This window comes from Scyliorhinus torazame, chromosome 13 (assembly GCF_047496885.1).
Source record: "Scyliorhinus torazame isolate Kashiwa2021f chromosome 13, sScyTor2.1, whole genome shotgun sequence".
NCBI lineage: Eukaryota > Metazoa > Chordata > Chondrichthyes > Carcharhiniformes > Scyliorhinidae > Scyliorhinus > Scyliorhinus torazame.
Genome location: NC_092719.1, coordinates 173,774,839 through 173,796,819, shown reverse-complemented (window position 1 = coordinate 173,796,819; position 21,981 = coordinate 173,774,839). Strand labels below are relative to the sequence as shown.

Below are 21,981 nucleotides of genomic sequence, written 5' to 3'. Positions count from 1 at the left end.
AGCAGCCCGCAGGAGACAGTGGAGCAGTTGTGTAGTCAGATACTGAAAAGATGTGAAAAAAGCAGGGTAGTTGGGATGTGCGATTTTAACTTCCCCCATATTGACTGGGAATCTCTTCCAACCAGGGGCTTGGATGGAGAGCAATTTGTTACATGTGTCCAGGAGGGCTTTTTGGTACAGTATGTTGGCAATCCAACCAGGGAGGGGGGCACACTAGACTTGGTATTGTGGAATGAGCCAGGCTGGGTGATTGATGTTTCAGTGGGGGAGCATTTCGGGCTTCGAGACCATAATTTCATAAGATTTTGAGTAGCCATGGATAAGGATAATAGCGGTCCGCGGGTGAGGATGTTTAATTGGGCGAGGGCCAATTACATCCAAATTAGACAGGAATGGGAAATGTGGATTGGGAGCGGCTCTTTGCGGGCAAATCCACGTCTAACATGAGGGTGGCTTTTAAAGGCCAGTTGATTGAAGTGCAGAACAGGCACGTGTCCACAAAAATGAAGGATAGAAATAGCAGGATTCAGGGAATATGGATGACAAGGGAAATTGTAAGCTTAGACAAAAGGAAAAAGGAAGGATACGATAGGTCCAGGCATCTAAAAATTGATGAAGCCCTTGAGGAGTACAGTGAAAGTAGGAAGGAATTTAAATGTGGAATTAGGAGGGCTAAAAGGGACAATGAAATAAATGTCTTTAGCAAACATGGTCAAGGAGAATCCCAAGGCTTTTTATGCATATATTAGGAGCAAGAGGGTAGCAAGAGAAAATGTAGGCCCACTCAAGGACATGGAGGGAAGTTATGTGTGGAACCTCAGGAAGTGGGTGACATTCTTAATGAATATTTTCTATCAGTATTCTCCAGGGAGAAGAACATGACGATGTTGAGGTTAGGAATAGGTGTGTGAGCTCTCTTGAGAACGTCAATATATCAAAGGAGGAAGTGGTAAGTATCCTAAATTGTATTCAGGTAAACAAATCCCCGGGGCCGAGTGGGATTCAAGGAGAGAAATAGCTGGGGCCTTTAACAGATATCTTCACATCCTCTTTGCCCACAGGCAAGGTTCCAGTGGACTGGAGAACAGCCAATGTTATTCCCTTGTTTAAGAAAGGAATTTGGGACAATCCAGCAAATTATAGGCCGGTGAGCCTGACATCAGTGGTGGGGAAAAGTTACTGAGGAACAGGATGTATGCACATTTGGAGGAAAATGGACTAGTTAGTGACAGGCAACATGGTTTTCTACGAGGAAGGTCACATCTCACCAACTTGATTCAGTTTTTTGAAGAAGTGACAAAGAAAATTAATGAGGGAAGGGCTGTTGATGTCGCTCATTTGGACTTTAGAAAGGCATTTGACAAGGTCCCACATGGCAGACTGGTACATAAACTAAAATCATATGTGATTCGGTGTGGGCTGGCTAGATGGATACAGAACTGGCTTGGTTATAGAAGACAGAGAGTAGTGGTGGAAGGGTTCTTTTCTGAATGGAGAGCTGTAGCTAGTGGTGCTCCGGAGGGATCAGTGCTGAGATCTCTGTTGTTTATAGCATAGAAAAATGATCTGGAGGTAAATGGGGAAGGTCTGATTAGTAACTTTGCGAATGACACGAAGATTTGCGGAGTTGCTGCTAGTGCTGAGGATTGTCAGAGGATACAACAGGATATAGATAGATTGGAGACTTGGGCACAGAATTGGGAGATGGAGTTTAATCCGGACAAATGCGAGGTGATGCTTTTTGGAGGATCAAATCTGGGTATGAATTATACTGTAAATGCAGAACCCTTAAGAACATTAACAAACAGAGGATGTGCAGGTCCACAGTTCCCTAAAAGTGGCACCACAGGTGGTTAAGAAGGCATATCTTGCATTCATCAGCCGGGGTACTGAGTACAAAAGTTGGGAAATCATGTTGCAGCTCTATAAACCTTGGTTAGGCCACATTTGGAATCTTGCATGCAGTTCTGATCATCATATTATCTGAAGGATGTGGAAGCTTTGGAGAAAGGGCAAAGAAGGTTCGGGAAGTGAGGGAGGAGATTGCTGCACCGTTGGCGAAGATCTTTGCGTCCTCACTCTCCACTGGAGTAGTACCGGATGATTGGAGGAAGTCGAATGTTGTTCCCCTGTTCAAGAAAGGGAATAGGGAAATCCCTGGGAATTACAGACACATCAGTCTTACATCTGTGATGAGCAAAATATTGGAAAGGATTCTGAGAGGTAGGATTTCTGATTATTTAGAAAAACATTGTTTGATTAAGGATAGTCAGCATGGCTTTGTGAGGGGCAGGTCATGCCTCACACGCCTCACTGAATTCTTTGAGGATGTGACGAGACACATTGATGAAGGTCGGGCAGTGGATGTGGTGTATATGGATTTCAATAAGGCATTTGATAAGGTTCCCCATGGTAGGCTCATTCAGAAATTTAGGGGGCATGGGATCCAGGGAAATTTTGCTGGCTGGATACAGAATTGGCTGGCCGAAAGAAGATAGCGAGTGGTAGTGGATGGAAAGTATTTTGCCTGGAGGTCGGTGACCAGTGGTGTCCCGTAAGGATCTGTACTGGGACCTCTGCTCTTTGTGGTTTTTATAAATGTCTTGGATGAGGAAGTGGAAGGGTGGGTTAGTAAGTTTGCCGATGACACAAAGGTTGGGGGAGTTGTAGATAGTGTTGAGGGTTGTTGCACGTTACAACAGGACATTGACAGGATGCAGAGCTGGGCTGAGAAGTGGCCGATGGAGTTCAACCTTGATAAATGAGAAGTGATTCATTTTGGAAGGTCGAATTTGAATGCTGAATACAGGGTTAAAGGCAGGATTCTTGGAAGTGTGGAGGAACAGAGGGATCTTGGGGTCCACGTACATAGATCCCTCAAAGTTGCCACCCAGGTTGGTAGGGTTGTTAAGAAGGTGTATGGTGTGTTGGCTTTGATAAACAGGGGGATTGAGTTTAAAAGCCACGAGGTTTTGATGCAGCTTTATAATCCCCTAGATAGACCACACTTGGAATATTGTGTCCAGTTCTGGTCGCCTCATTATCGGAAAGATGTGGATGCTTTGGAGAGGGTACAGAGGAGATTTACCAGGATGCTGCCTGGACTGGAAGGCATGTGTAATGAAGAAAAGTTGAGGGAGCTAGGGCTTTTCTCACTGGAGCGAAGAAGGAAGAGAGGTGACTTGATAGAGGTGTACAAGGTGATGAGAGGCATGGATATAGTGGATAGCCAGAGACTTTTCCCCAGGGCGGAAATGGCTGTCACGATGGGACATAATTTTAAGGTGATTGGAGGAAGGTATCGGGGAGATGTCAGAGGTAGGTTCTTTACACAGAGAGTGGTGGGTGCAGGGAATGCACTGCCAGCAGAGGTGGTGGAGTCTGAGTCATTCGGGACATTTAAGCGACTCTTCGGCACATGGACAGCAGTAAATTGAAGGAGTGTAGGTTAGGTTGATCTTAGATTAGGATAAATGGTCGGCACAAAATCATGGGCTGAAGGGCCTGAACTGTGCTGTACTGTTCTATGTTCTAAGGTTCATCAGGATATTGCCTAGTCTTGAGGGTGTTGGCTATGAGGAGAGGTTGAATAAACGAGGATTGTTTTCATTGGAAAGATGGAGGCTGAGGAGGGACCTGATAGATGTCTACAAAATTATAAGAGGGATAGACAGGGTGGATAGTCAGAGGCTTTTTCAAGGGTGGAAATGTCAGTTACAAGGGGGCACAGTTCAAGGTGAGAGGGGGAAAGTTTCAGGGAGATGTGCATGGCAAGATTTTCATGCAGAGAGTGGTGGGTGCCTGGAATGTGTTGCCAGAGAGTGTGGTGGAAGCAGGTACATTAGCAACATTATCTGGATGGATACATGAAAAGGGAGGAACTAGAGGGATACGGACCAAGTAAGGGCAGAAGGTTCTTTTGTAATTAGGGCATCATGATCGGCACAGGTTTGGAGGGCCGAAGGGCCTGTTCCTGTGCTGTACTTTTCTTTGTTCTTTAAAAGGCAGTGACAATATCTCAATGGGCCTTTGGAAGGATGCCAAGAGAGGCAGAGGGAAGCTGCAGGCTTATGTTAGAGGGAGTCTAAACTGGGACACTGATTAAGCTGCATTGAATGAACAATGTGGATGGGGACAATTATTGCTTGAAACGTTCACCTTCTTGTAAAATAAAGTTGCTTAATGATTCAAATCAAGCTTAGCCTGATTTCATGTTAATTTGCTTTTGTTTCAAAGCAATTGAACAAATCTATGCGCAAAAGTGACAAAGATCCAGTTCAGATTACAAGGGATACTATTACTACATCATTGGGTTATGTACTTGTACAAGTAGTTTTAGGGCAGTATAAAGCCAACTTCCTGAGACATTCAGAATTTTTTAAAAGGAAATACTCACACCAGTGAACCCATGAATGTATCTATGGAAGAATTTGTAACCAGAAGGTGGGATAAATTGTTATCCATAAAAATTTGATTCAATATGTTTCTCAAGAGTTCAAAAATGTAATCAAACAGCACAATCTTGTTCAAAGCCGAATGTTAAAATTGCATTCCCACAGATTTCACTCAATTTCTTTACAAACAAAATGTTATTTGCCTCAAGTTTGGGTTAAACAATGGATTCAGGTGCTGGATGTAATCTACAACTTTTCAACACTGACTTAAAGGCCACTCCAATTTTGAAAGCTAATTTCAGTCATTTAAGTGAACTTAAGTAAAGCAAGGGTCCTTGTCGCTAACCTTAAAGAAAGCCTCACTGAGGGATCTGGCCATCTTTTGGTTAATTGTAGTGTTCTTGATCCAACAGAGGGCAGCAGTGAGAAGAGTCTGAGGAGGATTCTGGGAATAGTCCACACTGAGAGAGGGATCACGGAAAACCCAGCGTCAAAGAACGGTGAGAGGGATGTGCTGAGCGGAAGCAGGGAAGGTGGCTTTCCTCTGGGAGCTCAGAAAAACGCAAAAATAGTCCACCAAACCTGGTAAACAGGGACCTTGCCGATTAGGCTTTTTGCGATCAGATATCACAGGCCATAGATGGGCATGTGACCAACAGACAGAATGGGGAGGTCTCACCCTCCACATGCTGGGAAGCACTGAAGGTGGTGATCAGGGGGGAAATTAGCATTCAAGGCGCGCAAAGACAGGGAGGAGAGCGTGGGCAGGCAACAGCTAGTCGACCCCATACTAGAGGTGGATCGGCGATACTCCACGGCCCCAACTGTGGAACTGCTGGCAGAGAGGAAAAAGTTGCAAATGGACTAAGGCCTGCTATCCACCGGGAAAGCAGTGAAACAGCTCCATCAGACATGGGAGACCTATTATGAGCATGGAGGCAAAGCCAGCATCCTGCTGGCTCAGCACCTGAGAAAGCAGACAGCCACAAGGGAAATAGCTCAGGTCAAAGACAGAAGCGGCAGGCTAGTCGCTGCGCCAGAAAAGTCTTTGCAACTTTGTACCGAGTGTTGTTCACTCCAAAATGGAAACTGACTAGTCTGGTGGAGGAAGTTAAAAAGGACCTGCAGAGGTGGAGCTCACTCCCACACTCCCTCTCAAAATGAACGTGCTGCCCAGGGCGGCCACTGCAGAAAGGCGCACGGGAATGGGTCAAGGAAACGGGAGCATAGTGGGTGAGGATGGAGGAGAGTTCCTGCAAAGGAACATCCCTCCAGGCTCTAGTCACAACCTCACTCTCTTCCCGCCCCCCCTCCGGCCAAATACTCGAGGAGCCCAGAGGTAGTAGCCACGCTCCGAACGTGGTAAGAAATGAGGCAACACTTCAGTGTAACCAACATGTCCACAATGGCGCCCATCTACAACAACCATAGGCTCACTCCAGCAATAATGGATGACACCTTCAAAGAGTGGAGACAGGACAAGAGGACTCAGTTAGGGACATGTACACTGATGGTAAAGTAGCAACCCTGGGAGAACTTATGGAGAGGTTCCAGCTACCAAGAGGTAACGACCGGAGATACATTCAAGTCAAAAACCTCCTCCGCCAAAAAAACAACGACGTACCCCCAGATACCAGGACACTGTCTTTGATCCAGCAGAGGGCAGTAGAGCAGAGCTGCTGATTGGCTGTTGCGGGGAAAATTTGCATCTGTGCATTGCAGTTACTGCATCCAGAAAGTGTACCTGAGCAAGACACCCTAGGTGTTCAAGTCAAGGCAAGCATCCAGCACAGGGCAGTAGAGCAGAGCTGCTGATTGGCTGTTGCGGGGAAAATTTGCAGCTGTGCATTGCGATCACTGCATCCAAAAGGTGGTTTGTGGAGGAGCTGTTGTCAAGTGGCAGTTAAACCCGAAACACTTCTTCAGTGTTTCCCTACCTACCTCCTCCTCTAACCCCCCAAAAAAAAGAGACAATCACTGTAAGGATCCCAGCCGAGTAAAGATCAAGAGGGAGACTCAAGGGCAGGTAGAAATAGAAAGAAGTTGAACCGTGACATCACAGCCTGCAGGTAAGTGATTGGCTGTGACTGGTAAGTAGTTTTTCTTTTCCCGGAGGTATTATCGTGCAGGGCGCAGTGGTTGCTGAGTGAGTGCTTTCTGAGAAGGGGAGTAAATTATTTTTTAAAAACTTACTGTTGGGAGTGTAAAAATGGCAGGAGATCCCAGACCCATGTTATGCTCCTCTTGCTCAATGTGGGAGTTCAGGGACGCGCCGATGCCCCTGACTCCTTCATGTGCGGGAAGTGTGTCCAGCTGCAGCTCCTGTTAGACCGCATGACGGCTCTGGAGCTGCGGATGGACTCACTGTGGAGCATCCGCGATGTTGAGGAGGTCGTGGATAGCACGTTCAGTGAGTTCGTCACACCGCAGATTAAGATTGGTAAGGGAGACAGGGAATGGGTGACCACAAGGCAGAGAAAGAGCAGGAAGGCAGTGCAGGTGTCCCCTGCGGCCATCTCCTTCCAAAACAGGTATACCGTTTTGGATACTGTTGGGGGAGATGACTCACCAGGGGAAGGCAGTAGTAGCCAGGCTCATGGCACCGTGACTGGCTCTGCTGCACAGAAGGGTGGGAAAAAGACTGGCAGGGCTATAATCATAGGGGATTCAATCGTAAGGGGAGTAGACAGGCGTTTCTGTGGTCAAAAACGAGACTCCCGAATGGTATGTTGCCTCCCGGGTCAGGGATGTCTCCGGACATACTGAAGGGGGAGGATGAACAGCCAGTTGTCGTGGTGCATATAAGCACCAACGATATAGGTAAAAAACGGGATGAGGTCCTACAATCAGAATTTAGGGAGTTAGGAGATAAGTTAAAAAGTAGGACCTCAAAGGTAGTAATCTCAGGATTGCTACCAGTGCCACGAGACAGTCAGAGTAGAAATTCAAGAATAGTCAGAATGAATACGTGGCTTGAGACATGGTGCAGGAGGGAGGGGTTCAGATTTTTGGAACATCGGAACCGGTTCTGGGTACGGTGAGACCATTACAAATCGGATGGTCTGCACCTAGGCAGGACTGGAACGAATGTCCTAGGGGGTGCTTTTGCTAACACTGTTGGGGAGGTTTTAAACTAATCTGGCAGGGGGATGGGAACAAGATTAGGAAGTTAGAGGTCAGTAAAGAGACAGCAACTAAAGCCAGTAAGGTACTAGATAATAAACCCAATGTGACTAAGCGGAAGAGTAGACAGGGAAGAGATGATGAACGTAAAGGGACTGGTGGTCTGAGGTGCATTTGTTTCAATGCGAGAAGTGTAGCAGGTAAGGCAGATGAACCTAGGGCTTGGATTAGTACATTGGAATATGATGTTATTGGTATTACTGAGACTTGGTTGAGGGAAGGGCAAGACTGGCAACTAAATATCCCAGGGTATAGATGCTTCAGGAGGGATAGAGAGGGAGGTAAAAGGGGTGGAGGAGTTGCATTACTGGTCAGAGATGATATCACAGCTGTGATTAAGGAGGGCAAGATGGAGGATTCGAGCACTGAGGCAATATAGGTAGAGCTAAGAAATAGGAAGGGTGCAGTAATATTGTTGGGACTTTACTACAGGCCTCCCAAAAGCGAGCGTGAAGTAGAGGTACAAATATGTAGACAGATTATAGAAAAATGTAGGAGCAATAGGGTGGTCGTGATGGGAGGTTTTAACTTCCCCAACATTGAATGGGACTCATGTAGTGTTGGAGGCGTAGATGGAGCAGAATTTGTAAGGAGCATCCAGGAGAGTTTTTTTAGAGCAGTATGCAAATAGTCCAACTTGGGAAGGGGTCATACTGGACCTGATATTGGGGAATGATCCCGGCCAGCTGGTTGAAGTTTCAGTTAGTGACTACTTTGGGAATAGCGATCACAATTCCGTAAGTTTTAGAATACTCATGGACAAAGACGAGAGTGGTCCTAAAGGAAAAGTGCTAAATTGGGGAAAGGCCAAGTATAACAAAATTCGGCAGGAGCTAGGGAATGTGGATTGGGAGCAGATGTTTAAGGGTAAATCCACATTTGAAATGTGGGAGTCTTTTAAGGAAAGGTTGATTAGAGTGCAGGATAGATATGTCCCTGTGAAAATGAGGGATAGAAATGGCAAGATTAGGGAACCATGGATGACGGGTGGAATTGTGAGACTAGCTAAGATGAAAAAGGAAGCATACTTCCCTTCCTGGGGAAGGCGACTTAAAACTGATGAAGCTTTGGAGGAATATCGGGAAAGTAGGACAAATCTCAAACGCGCAATAAAGAGGGCTAAAAGGGGTCATGGAATACCTTTGGCTAACAGGGTTAAGGAAAATCCCAAAGCCTTTTATTTGTATATAAGGAGCAAGAGGGTAACTAGAGAAAGGATTGGGCCCCTCAAAGACAAAAGAGGGAATTTATGCGTGGAGTCAGAGGAAATGGGTGAGATTCTTAATGAGTACATTGCATCGATTTTCACCAAGGAGAGGGACATGACGGATGTTGAGGCTAGGGATGGATGTTTAAATACTCTAGGTCAAGTCGGTATAAGGAAGGGGGAAGTTTTGGGTATTCTAAAAGGCATTAAGGTAGACAAGTCCCCAGGTACGGGTGGGATCTATCCCAGGTTACTGAGGGAAGCGAGGGACAAAATAGCTGGGGCCTTAACAGATATCTTTGCAGCATCCTTGAGCACGGGTGAGGTCACGGAGGACTGGAGAATTGCTAATGTTGTCCCTTTGTTTAAGAAGGGTAGCAGAGATAATCCAGGGAATTATAGACCTGTGAGCTTGACGTCAGTGGTAGGCAAACTGTTGGAGAAGATACTGAGGGATAGGATCTATTCACATTTGGAAGAAAATAGACTTATCAGTGATAGGCAGCATGGTTTTGTGCAGGGAAGGTCATGTCTTACAAACCTAATAGAATTATTTGAGGAAGTGACAAAGTTAATTGATGAGGGCAGGGCTGTAGATGTCATATACATGGGCTTCAGTAAGGCGTTTGATAAAGTTTCCCATAGCAGGTTGATGGAAAAAGTGAAGTTGTATGGGGTTCAGGGTGTACTAGCTAGATGGATAAATAACTGGCTGGGCAACAGGAGACAAAAGTAGTGGTGGAAGGGAGTGTCTCAAAATGGAGAAAGGTGACTAGTGGTGTTCCACAGGGATCAGTGCTCGGACCACTGTTGTTTGTGATATACATAAATGATCTGGACGAAGGTATATGTGGTCTGATTAGCAATTTTGCAGATGATACTAAGATTGGTGGAGTTGCAGATAGTGAGGAGGACTGTCAGAGAATACAGCAAAATATAGATAGATTGGAGAGTTGGGCAGAGAAATGGCAGATGGAATTCAATCCAGACAAATGCGAGGTGATGCATTTTGGAAGATCTAATTCAAGAGCGGACTGTACGGTCAATGGAAGAGTCCTGGGGAAAATTGATGTACAGAGAGATCTGAGAGTGGCAACGCAGGTCGATAGAGTGGTCAAGAAGGCATACAGCATGTTTGCCTTCATCGGACGGGGTATTGAGTACAAGAGTCGGCAGGTCATGTTACAGTTGTATAGGACTTTGGTTAGGTCACATTTGGAATACTACGTGCAGTTCTGGTTGCCATATGACCAGAAGGATGTGGATGCTTTAGAGAGGGTGCAGAGGAGGTTCACCAGGATGTTGCCTGGTATGGAGGGTGCTAGCTATGAAGAAAGGTTGAGTAGATTAGGATTGTTTTATTTGGAAAGACGGAGGTTGAGGGGGGACCTGATTGAGGTCTACAAAATTATGAGAGGTATAACCAGGCTGGATAGCAACAAGCTTTTTCCAAGAGAGGGGGTGTCAATTACAAGGGGTCACGATTTCAAGGTGAGAGGGGGAAAGTTTAAGGGAGATGTGCGTGGAAAGTTTTTTACGCAGAAGGTGGTGGGTGCCTGGAACGCCTTGCCAGCGGAGGTGGTAGAGGCAGGCACAATAGCATCATTTAAGATGCATCTAGACAGATATATGAACGGGCGGGGAACAGAGGAAAGTAGATCCTTGGAAAATAGTAGACAGGTTTAGATAAAGGATCTGGATCGGCGCAGGCTGGGAGGGCCAAAGGGCCTGTTCCTGTGCTGTAATTGTCTTTGTTCTTTGTTCTCACAGGTAGAAAGATTACTGAACGCGCGCAGCCTAAAGGGGGAAACTGTGAGGACATATGTGGGCGACTACTGGAGGATATATGCTCCCCACTGGACGAAAGAAGGAAAAAATGTGAGGAGGAACTAGACATAGAGATAGGGGAGGACTCTGGATTGAAGCACTGCACAGGGCGAACTTCATCTCCATGTGCACAAGGTTGAGCTTAACATAGCTAATGATGGTGCACAGAGTGCACCTAACCATAACTCAAAGGAGCAGGGCCTTCCCGGTGGAAGACAAATGCAAATGGTGCCAGGGATGCTCGGCCAACCACACCCACATGTTCTCGGTGTGACGCAGGCTTGTCGGACATTGGACACTCTTCTTCGAGGCCATGTCCAGGGTTGTGGGATTGAGAGTGGAGCCATGCCCAAAAGTCGAGTACTTCGGGGTATCAGGTCAGCCAGAGCTCTTCATGGGGCAGGGTTGAAGACAATAAAAGGAATGCGAATTACGGGCAGGAGGGCCAGATCCGCGAGTGACCGGTCCGATGGCAAGCTGAGCCCAAACCTAATTGTATATAAATGCCTGTATATATGTGTCTCAGCCATATTGGGGAATGCAAAATATTTATGCCAGTTAAACGGGGTCAGGGCCAGAGTTGTTATGTAGATACTCACTTGTAAATACCCGTGTAGGTTTTTGCATGTTTTTTTTTCTTGATAATGTATAATTTATAATTTGGTAGATACAAAATATGAAAACTCAAGAAAAAACATTTTAAAAATATTATAGTGTTCTTAAAGATGAATTCCTGGGTGCAGTGGGTTAGCCCTGCAGCCTCACGGGCTGAGGTCCTAGGTTCGATCCCGACTCTGAGTCACTGACCGTGTGGAGTTCGCACATTCTCACCGTGTTTGCGTGGGTTTCGCCCCCACAACCCAAAAGATGCGCTGGGTAGGTGGATTGGTCACGCTAAATTGCCCCTTAATTGGAAAAAATGAATTGGGTCTCCAAGTTTAAAAAAGAAAAAGATGAATTCCCACCATGAGGTTGCAATGATGTCATCAAGTTGTCCAAGCAGACAATCACATTAAAGAATTCTCACAGACAGCAAATTAAGAAACGAAAAGCAGTAAAATCAAATCCCTTCTCAGAAATGTTATGCAGGACAAAAGAGAGATTGAGTCAAGCATAAGGGGTGAAGATAGAGGTTGAAATATCATGAAAAATCTTTAATTTTAAAACTGCAGAATATCTAGTAATTAATCATAAAGGTGACATTTCACAATATTCCATCTAATTTTTCAGGGTTAGCCTGGCATTAAAACCTAGTTCTGACGATTGAATAATACTTCATAGGATTTCTAACAATGGTATAAGAACAGAAAAAGGGAAGTTCTGACGAGAGCATTTGATTTTACAGATTTGCTGGTTTGGGGTGGGGCTACACTGCACAGCCTATGGCATGCATCCATGTTTGTGCTAATTCCTGAAATTGCGGTCAGATTCAGAGTGGTAATGACGATGAACGATGAACCCTGACACTCGACCATTACAACCCCCACAAATTGAAGGCCAATAAACACTGCAATAATGTCATGGCAACCACACTTTGTTTTAAATTGATTTGGGTTTTACTGCCAAATAAACAACCACTATCCTTGGGATGCATTCTTATTCACAGGGGTTTTACTGCTTTCTGCCCATTTGCTGGATCCTTTCACGCAAGAATTTCCTCACTTTACTCCAATATATTTCATCTGCACCATGAACAAAGCCTTTGTTTGGGTTTCCTCTAATCTTTACAATGTTTGCAAGCCTGTGTGAAAAGAGTTGGTCAAGGACTGTTGTCTTACAGCGCTTAGGTGCAAACACTATCATAGACTTTTTAAAGAACGTGTTTTTTTTAAGAACGTCTGCTACAATTCAAATAACATCCTGTGGAAGTCACAGTTGTATCAACATCCTGCTGTTTTGTGTGTCATGAAGTATTTAACTGTGGATATGACTTTATGTTCCCAGCATGAATTCTACAAACGAACTACTTGAGGGCAATTCCCTTTCTGTAGAGCATATTCCAGTTCCAGATGGACAATCCAAAAGAAAGTAATTAGAAATTTTATACATGCACATTGATACATTTTCCTGATCAAATCTATCATCAAAATGATCACCCAGAAGCTGGTTTTAAAACATGACATAGTAAACAGATTTCAGGAATTATTCAAATTTAAATTGATATTTCAGGGACATCACAATAACATGCAAAGTGAATTAGTATAATATTTTGGACATTACCTCCTATCTGCACTGGGTGATGATTCAAAATTCTTTATAATTATTCCAGTAGTGAATGTCTTGTACAAAACATGCATATTTCAAATATTATCCAAAATAATTAAAATAATCAATGTTAATTGTATTACCCAGTCGTACTTCTGAAGATGCTAAATTTATATGTGGCTGTTTTGAAAATTCTTCAAAATATATTATTTGATAGAACTGACCTCCACTGCGTTAATGTTCATCAGTTTTTTTAACTACTGACCCCTTACAAACCCAGCTGGCTACAATTGTTTCCTCATGGCTTGATCCATTTTCAGTCTCAGGGAAAGTGATGAGTCTTATAGCGAGGCAGCTTTAGTGTTAAACAGACCAATTTCAAATCACAGTCTCATACTTAGACCCTCTTTCGAAGGAACGTTTAATAGCTTTGGCTTTATTATATGAGGAAGGAAAGAAATTCATTTAGGGGCGGAAGCCACTTCTTAAGTACACCACCTGGTGGGTCAAGTTAGGACTAACATTCACCGTGTCCATCAACCCGCCTGCAGGCCAGTACAAAATATTAGTACCTGTGGGTTGTTAAAACATAGCAACTGAACACGATTTGTCTGAAATGGGTACAAGCACTGGCAGAAACAGAAAGTTTCAAGAACCGGAGTTGTGCCAAAGTCAAACATTCCATCACATTTTAACTCCAATGCAGCCTGAAAAATACTGCTCCAAATAACCCAGAAATCTCCGTATTAACAGGAAAACTCTACTGAAAAATTTGTTTGTAGAAAAACAGTAGAGCGTGGGATGGTGGTTGCACAGAGGTAATGTCGTTGGACTAGTAATCCAGAGGCCCAAGCTGATACTCTGGTAACATGGGTTCAAATCATAGCAGCTAGTGGAATTAATATTCAATTAATTAATTTATCTGGAGTTGAAAGTGGATTTCGAGAATAATGACAATGAAAAAATGATTGATGGTTGTAAAAATCCATCTGGTTTACTAACTTCCTTTACGGAAGGAAATTTGCAATTGTTATTCTGACCTACATGTGACCTTTACTGCTCGTTGAAATAGTTATTTTCCTTGCAAAACCCAAAGCACAATGTCCATTAGATGTGATTCTGTGATTGAACAATGTTTGCGAAATAATCCTCAATGTGCTAAAATGTACGCTGCCATCAAATCTAAGATTCTCAGCCAGGCTCTGAGTGTGGTGCATTTGTGTGTACCGGAAGCAACATATATTAAGATGGAAGGCCCTGTTATTTTCAGTCAGAATGAACATGTACACACATTGCACCTAGTTCAGCTAAACAAAACAAGTGACTGTTATTCCTCAGGGCAATCGCACTACCTGGCTTAAATTTCAAACAATGTTTGGAAGCTAACTGTCTGCCACCATCAACTGGTGCATTTTCCATGCCAATAACTCTATTGGTTCAATTCCCGTACCAGCCTCCCCGAACAGGCGCCGGAATGTGGTGACTATGGGCTTTTCGCAGTAACTTCATTTGAAGCCTACTTGTGACAATAAGCGATTTTCATTTCATTTCATTTCATTTCTTTTGATCCAAGTCCACTTGCCAACAAATCAGCACTCTCTTCTCATAGTGTAAATTTGCTGTTTGCCATTACATTGGAATTCTTGTGAATTTTCCTGATGAGTGCAAGAGTAAAGGCTTCGACAAAATGTCTCTAGTCTTCAACAATGCCCTCTTAAATGGTCAAGCAAGCCACTCAGTTGAAGGACAATTAGGGGTGGACAACAATTGCTGTACTTGCCAGCAACACCCAAGTCCTATGAAGAATTTAAAAAAATAAATACATACCTCAGTCTGCATCAGGCCACTCATAGCTAATGTAAGCACTTCAAACTTGAGAGCAATAGGGCTACACATGGCCTTATAAATGAACTAGCTAAAAACCAGACAACATTTTTTTATACCACAAAATAGTCTAATTGCAAGTATTTCCTTTTACAGGCTGTGTTCATAGTTTTTGACAGTTTATGGGAAAATACACAAGAGATGCTTAGTACTACCCAGGGATATTTTGCAAAAAATACATAACTGAGCTGGAACTCAGTTAGTGCAGCATTATCTGCTTCCTATTCTGATAGTCAGAGTGCTCTAAAGTGATGATAATGCAGTACAAAGTGTTATGGGTCAGGGTTTAGAGAACCCCAAGGTGTATCATGGAGTTCACCTGACCCACAACTTTTAATAGATTGTGGTATGGGGAGCACACGGTCCACTCTACAGGTGTGGTACAGCAGAAATGGAAAAGTATTTTTAAAAACAAAACAATGTTTATTCTATGAACTCAAGTTAACCTTTCTAAAACAAACAGGGAACATCTTAGCAACCAGTAAATCAAATACACCCCCCAAAGAATACAACACTAAGTAATCGGTATGCTGTCCTTTTCACCCAGAAGACTTAACAAACCTTTAAATAGAAGCACATCAGTGTTTACATTTAATACTGAAAACATTTATAACTCTGAATTCACCAAATGATTAAGAGATAATCCTTCATGGCAGAGAGAGATCAACAGTACAGCTGTTTTTGCTGACTTCAGCTGCAACACACTAAAAAACCCAGACACACCCAAGCTTTTTCTAAAAGTGAAACTAAAAAGCAGAACCAGAGCTCAGCTCCACCCACGCTCTGACATCACTGCAGTAACATGAGCAGCCAAACATTTCTTAAAGTGACATTCTCATGACAAAAGAATGTGAAAATGTAACTGAACTGGGACTGGAAAGACAACATTCTCCCAAAATGAAGCCCCAAGAGCCTCTTCATAATAATCTTTTAAGGTGCATCCTTTCAGAATCTGTCAGCAACGGCCAGAACAGGAAGATGATTGGAAAATACAAACATGAGTTTAAAGGTCAGGTAAATAAAAAAATTACAGATTTTAATTTGACACATTTTTTGACACCTTTATGAAGACTATCTCAAGGTGCTGCCATTTTTGTAGTTTTATCTTAATTTCACATTCTTAGATTTAGAATATGCTAAAACCAAGCAGGATAGGACGCCAGGTGAAAAGAAAATGCTCAGTCTAGTCAACTTTCTGGGCACTTTATCAATTTATTGTAAAATCTTTTTCATAGTAAAGAAGTGTGTTCATTTCCATCTGTACTTGAGGATAAACAATTTGCTAATTTGAGAAAGCATGAATCTGAGATAATAATGCAATATGATTTTGGCACTGAAGCATGCATTTTAAATTTTTAGACTTTTTTTCAAAACAAGTGGAATAACTGAAGCCTCAGAATGTGTTAATAGTTGAAACCAATATATTCAGTTTAATTTCATTTGCACTGCTTCCGAGTTAGAAATCCTGCAGTGCAGAAGGAGGCCACCTGTCCCATCGAGTCAGCACTGGCCCTCTGAAAGAGCACCCTATTTAGGCCCACGCCCTCATCCTATCCCCGTAACTCTACCTTACCTTTTTAGACACGAAGGGGTAATTTAGCATGGCCAATCCACTTAACCTGCACTTCTTTGGACTGTGAGAGAAAACCGGAGCACCCAGAGGAAATCCACGCAGACACGGGGAGAAAATGGAAACTCCACAGTCACCCAAGGCTGGAGTTGAGCCTGGATCCCTGGCTCTGTGAGGCAGCAGTGTTAACCACTGTACTAGCAGGGATTTCTTGACAACCTTACTCAGCTATTAAATAGTTTTCTCTGACTGAAAAGCTCTTTTTACAAATGATAAAAAGTGAAATGCAATGCATTCTACAAACCGTAAATCAGCCAATAGATCAATTTTATAAATTTTTGTGACCTAAAAATCTTACTTAACCCACAATTTCACTGAGCATGTTCAGATTTAAAACAAGAGAGAATTTGTTGGTCTGTTCCTTTCCTTTGATAATCAAGTAATTTGAGAATTATCCAGTATGACGATTTTCACAAATCTTATAATTCCAACCTATGAAAAACTGGCTGGTTGACAACAACTGATGTTGACAACACGTTCAAGCTTCATACAACAACTGACTATTCATGTAATCTCATCAAAGAGGCACAAGTTAGTTTGACCAACACAACTACAATGACAACTCATTAAATTTTGTTTGAGAGCACTCATGAAGAAAATCCTTGCAATGTTGGCAAATCGCCGAGGACAATGAAGCGTTCGCTAGATTACAGTGAAACTTTTAACGCACATTTGATCTTTGCAAAACCGCTTTGTCAATTTACGTAGGTCAGTCTGGTGGTCTTTAACCATTTATGACTAGACTGGTTTCCTCTTAACCCGATCAGAATAGTGGAATAAGCATTTAAGTTGTAATTTCAGCATCAACTCTGTAAGATATCTTGCACTATGTTGTGCAAAATTCACCAGCAACCAGCTCACTCACTATAAAGTGTGATTTCGTTTTCTATAAGGCTGCCACATTATGAGCAAAATTAACAATACTAAAACAATATTGTGCATAACAATGAAAGCATTTCAACCAATGTAAAAATTAAGTTAATCAAAAAAACATTTGGCTATATAACTACTGATGTAAAACATCCCAAAACACAAAATCTGACACTGATACACACAAGGCAGCACTAGAGAGATGAGTAAAATCTTCATAGATCATAGAATTTACAGTGCAGAAGGAGGCCATTCAGCCCATCGAGCCTGCACCAGCCATTGGAAAAAACACCCTATCCAGGCCCACGCACCCATCCTATCCTTGTAACCAAATCTAACCTTTTGGACACAAAGGGGCAATTTAGCATGGCCAATCCACCTAACCTGCACATCTTTGGACTGTGGGAGGAAACTGGAGCACCCGGAGGAAACCCACACAGACATGGGGAGAAAGTGCAAACTCCACACTGCCAGTCACCCGAAGCCGGAATTGAATCTGGGAATCTGGAGCTGTGAGGCAGCAGTGCTAACCACTATGCCACCCGATCAAAGAGGTAGGTTTTAAGAAGCACAGGTAGTGAAAATAAAGGAGGACAGGTTAAGACTCGGATTTCAAAGCAGTTAAAGACACAGCCACCAATGGTGAATGTGCAAGGCACTACAAATAGTCTGAGAGGGTTATGGGGTGCTTAGCGGTTGGGAGGGCCAATACCATGGAAGTATTTGAAAACAAGGTTGAGAGTTTGAAAATGGAGATATTGCCTGACTGTGAGACAATGTAGGTCAGTAACCAGTCGTGATGGGTGAATGAGAAATGGTGAGAATTAAGGGCAGAGCTTTGGATATTTATGGAAGATGGAACTAGCAGGCCAGCCAGGAGAGCATTGGAATAGTCAAGTTCAGAAGTCAGTAGCAGGTGAACAGAGTCTGAGGCCAAAGGCAATTGGTTCAGTCTTCTCAATATTTAGTTGGAGGAAATTTCTGCTCTACCAGAACAAGTCGTGTGACAAATTAGGGGCAGTGGAGAGGTCGACAGTGGTGGTAATAAAGGATTGCCAACAGACATGCACAACCATGCTTCCTTTTTTAGATGGTGTCACTAAAGGGCAGCATGTAGATGAGAAATAGGAAGAGGGTCAAAAATCGATCCCTGCAGTCACCAAAGACAGCAGTGCAAGAACCATAGAGTTCCGACAGTTAGAAGGAGGCCGTTTAGCCCATTGAGTCTGCATCGACCACCTGAAAGAGCACCCTACCTTGGCCCACTCTCCCGCCCTATCTCCGTAACCCCAGAGCCCCACCTAACCTACACATCTTTGGACACTATGGGGCAATTTAGCATGGCCAATCCACCCAAACTGAATTTCTTTGGACTGTAGGAACACCTGGAGGAAACCAATGCAGACACGCGGAGAAAGTGCAATCAGAAAGACAAACTATTGCAGATGGTTCTTAGAGAGATAAGAATGGAACCAGGCAAGGGCAATTCCACTCAATTTGAGGAGGGGTGTTGGGGAAAGAGGGTGTGATCAACCTTATCAAAAAGAGACAGTTAAGAAAGATATTTTACCTTTGTCACAGTCACATGGGATATGACCTATGACTTTGATAAGGGCCATTTCAGTGCTTTGACAGAGAAAGAAATTTGTTAGAAGATTTTGAAACATGAAGTTCCAGGAAAGGTGGCCAAGGAAGGTGGCAAAACATTTAATGGCTTCAGATTAGATAGATGGAGATGAGTGGTAGTTTGCAAAGTCATGCGGTCTTGTTGATGAAGGGGTGGCGACAGCAGATTTTAAGTGGAGAGGTACAATACCTGAGGAGAGGGAATCATTAACAACATCAGCCAACATGGTGCCAGGATGGGAAGTTGGGTGGTCAATGGTTTGGTGGGAATAGAATCAAGGGAGCAAAAGGTGGATCTCATGGGAAAGAGGAGGTCGGAGATGACAAGAGGAGATACAGAAGAGAGGTGCACGTAAAGGACCAGGGGAGAGGAGAACTTTTGGTGAAGTTTGACCCAATGGGCTAAGGGAAGGAAGGGAAACAGCAGAGACACCTGAACAAATGGCCTCAAACCTAGTGACAAGAATGTCCAATATGTCACACTTTTGGTGACAACATGAATTGCTCGTAAAATAAAACTGAAAAATATTTTATCACAACTGAGAAACCACTGTCAATTTCATTTACAGTCAAAATAAAGTTGTTCTTATTTAGTAAGCACCTTTTGCTCCTTTTACATGAAACATACAAAGAATTAATGTGATTAAGACAAATGATTGTTCAGTAAGTACTTACTTCATCTCTAGCACTTCTTCTAACTGTTTTCTCCGTTCTATCCGTAGATTAGCAAGGTGTGCCTCCCGCTCAGCTAGAGATTGCTGTGTTGAGGTCAGCTTGGCCTTGGTGGAGTCCAGTTCCTGTCTAGTCTTCTCAAGAGTGGCCATCAACTCTTCTAACTGGAAGTAGATGCACAGTAAGACTTCAAGTAATCTCTTAAATTCACAAACTAGAAATAATTCTGTGATCTACGTCGAAAGAAATGCCATCACATTTTCTAAATTGGAAAATTCATAGCTGTGTCTAACAAGAGTGGAGCTTTGTTTGCAGTTAACTAAAGATGCCGGCAACTAAAGATATAGGATGACATTAAAACGGCCAATCTATTTATTTAAATGTTTCTATATTTGAACATCAGATATCAAGTAGATTACAAATTCATAAAAGCAGTAAGATAATGGTCTAAGAATACCAACAGGTCATTGAGTGCTGACAGGGTTCCTTTGTAACCTATGTTGTCACAACCAGAGGATGTGATGCTTTATAAGTAAAGGAGAATTATATGATTTTACAAGATATCTATTGAGGTGCAATTTTGCTGTGTCCCTTTAAGGCCACAAGATGTAATGAAATAATGAAGCAAAATTGGTTCTTGTATTTGTTGTCACAACCATATGGCAAAGAAATTTGCTAACTTGATACCTGAAGTGTGACGGAGGTAAACTAGTACTGACTGATTAAATCCAATTCAAAACTTTCCAGATGAGAAGCAGATCATAAATAGATTGCACTTTGTCCCAAATCAATAGAAGAATCAACTAGACATAGACTCGGGGCGGGATTCTGTCATTCGGCGGCAAAGTGTCCACGGCGTCGGGTTTCATGACAGTGTGAACGGGCCGCTGGGAGTACCGATTCTGGCCCCCACGGCGCTGGAGCGGTTCACGCCGCTCTAGCCTCCCATCCCGGCGCGAAAAGTGCGCTGCGGGATCCGTGCATGCGCAGTGGCGGCGCACCATGGCGCGGGGGTTCAGGGGCCAGCACGGAAGAAAATAGGCCCGGGGAGCGAGAGGCCAGCCCGCCGATTGGTGGGCCCAGATCGCGGAACAGGCCCCATCGGAGGCCCCCTCCCGGGGTCGGAGCCTCCCTCCCCCCCACCTCACAGGCCGCCCCCCCGACCCTGCGCGCAGAGTTCCCGCCGGCTGCCAGGTGTGGACGGCGCCGGCGGGACTCTGCCTTTTTAGAGCGGCCGCTCGGCCCATCCGGGCCGGAGAATCGGCGGACCAGCCGCGTATAGCGGCCCGTGCCTGGCGCCGCGCCAGACGCTCCGCAGAGAATCGCGTGCCAGCGTCGGGGTGGCGTGGCCCGGTTGCAGGGATTCTCTGGCCCGGCCCCGGGCTGGGAGAATCCCGCCCATAGAGTTTACAGTGCAGAAGGAGGCCATTCGACCCATCAGGTCTGTGCCGACCCTTGGAAAGAGCACCCCACACCTTCCCCCCCCATTCCCGTAACCCTGTCTAACCGTTTTGGACACGAAGGGCAATTTAGCGTGGCCAATCCACCTAATCTGCACATCTTTAGACTGTGGGAGGTAACCGGAGCATCAGGACGGAACCCATGCATACACAGGGAGACTGTGCAGACTCCACACAGACAGTGACCCAAGCCGGGAATCAAACCCAGGTCCTGGCGCTGTGAAGCAACAGTGCTAATCATTGTGCTGCCGTGCTGCCCAAACTAATGAATAATGAAGATCATAGCCCATATGGACCCATTAGGTTTTCATCTCAGCTCACACTAGATTAAATTCAGACCGGTGGTGATTGGGAAGGAAGATATGAGCCTTTGTACAATAATACCATCAATACATTCATTGTAGAATAATCACCTATTATCTTGAATTAAAAGCAAAATAGCCTAAATTTTCTGATCAACATCGACACTGATGGTGACCCATTTAAAATAAATTAGTTCCCGTGACATCAAAATAATGCTGACTGGAAAAATATAGATTATTATAAGAAGAAAAAGGATGCTTGTGCCAACAAAAGTAATATCTATATAATAGTGACATAAGATCCTCTTGGAAAGGGGCAACAAATACACATCCTTATGTTAGGTAGGGTTTTTTTTTTAAGCACCCTTGGCATCACCTCGATTTAACTTTCCATCTCTAGCATGCGCACTCCATTTTCTGTTCTTGGGAATTTCATCCATCAAACCAAACACAAGAATGCAGTCCGTATTGGCGAGCTGAACACTTTGTAGGTACGTTCACATAATTTAAGTGTTTAAACATAGTGCAATTTATCCTCTAATTTATAAAAATAGCTGATAAAGCATTGAGCAAATAGTTTTTACTTTCTTAGTCTAGTGTTTGCCAGACTGGCCAAGAATATCAAGATAAATAGGAGCCTGGTTTATTGGATTTTATCCACCTTTTATGTCATTTTGGTGCAACTATCAAGGGGAGAAATGGCACAGATCTCTGGAAAAAT

At 43.7% G+C, this 21,981-nt stretch overlaps 1 protein-coding gene across 9 annotated transcripts in view; it reads right to left on the bottom strand.

The window, feature by feature from the left end:
- LOC140388384 (ERC protein 2) overlaps positions 1-21,981 on the bottom strand; it is a 1,175,365-nt gene that overhangs the window by 448,914 nt on the left and 704,470 nt on the right. For all 9 annotated transcript variants that reach the window (XM_072472461.1, XM_072472462.1, XM_072472470.1 and 6 more), the window contains one exon: positions 19,502-19,662. In XM_072472461.1, the coding sequence (XP_072328562.1) occupies positions 19,502-19,662 (161 nt within the window). The remainder of the gene's footprint in view (positions 1-19,501; positions 19,663-21,981) is intronic.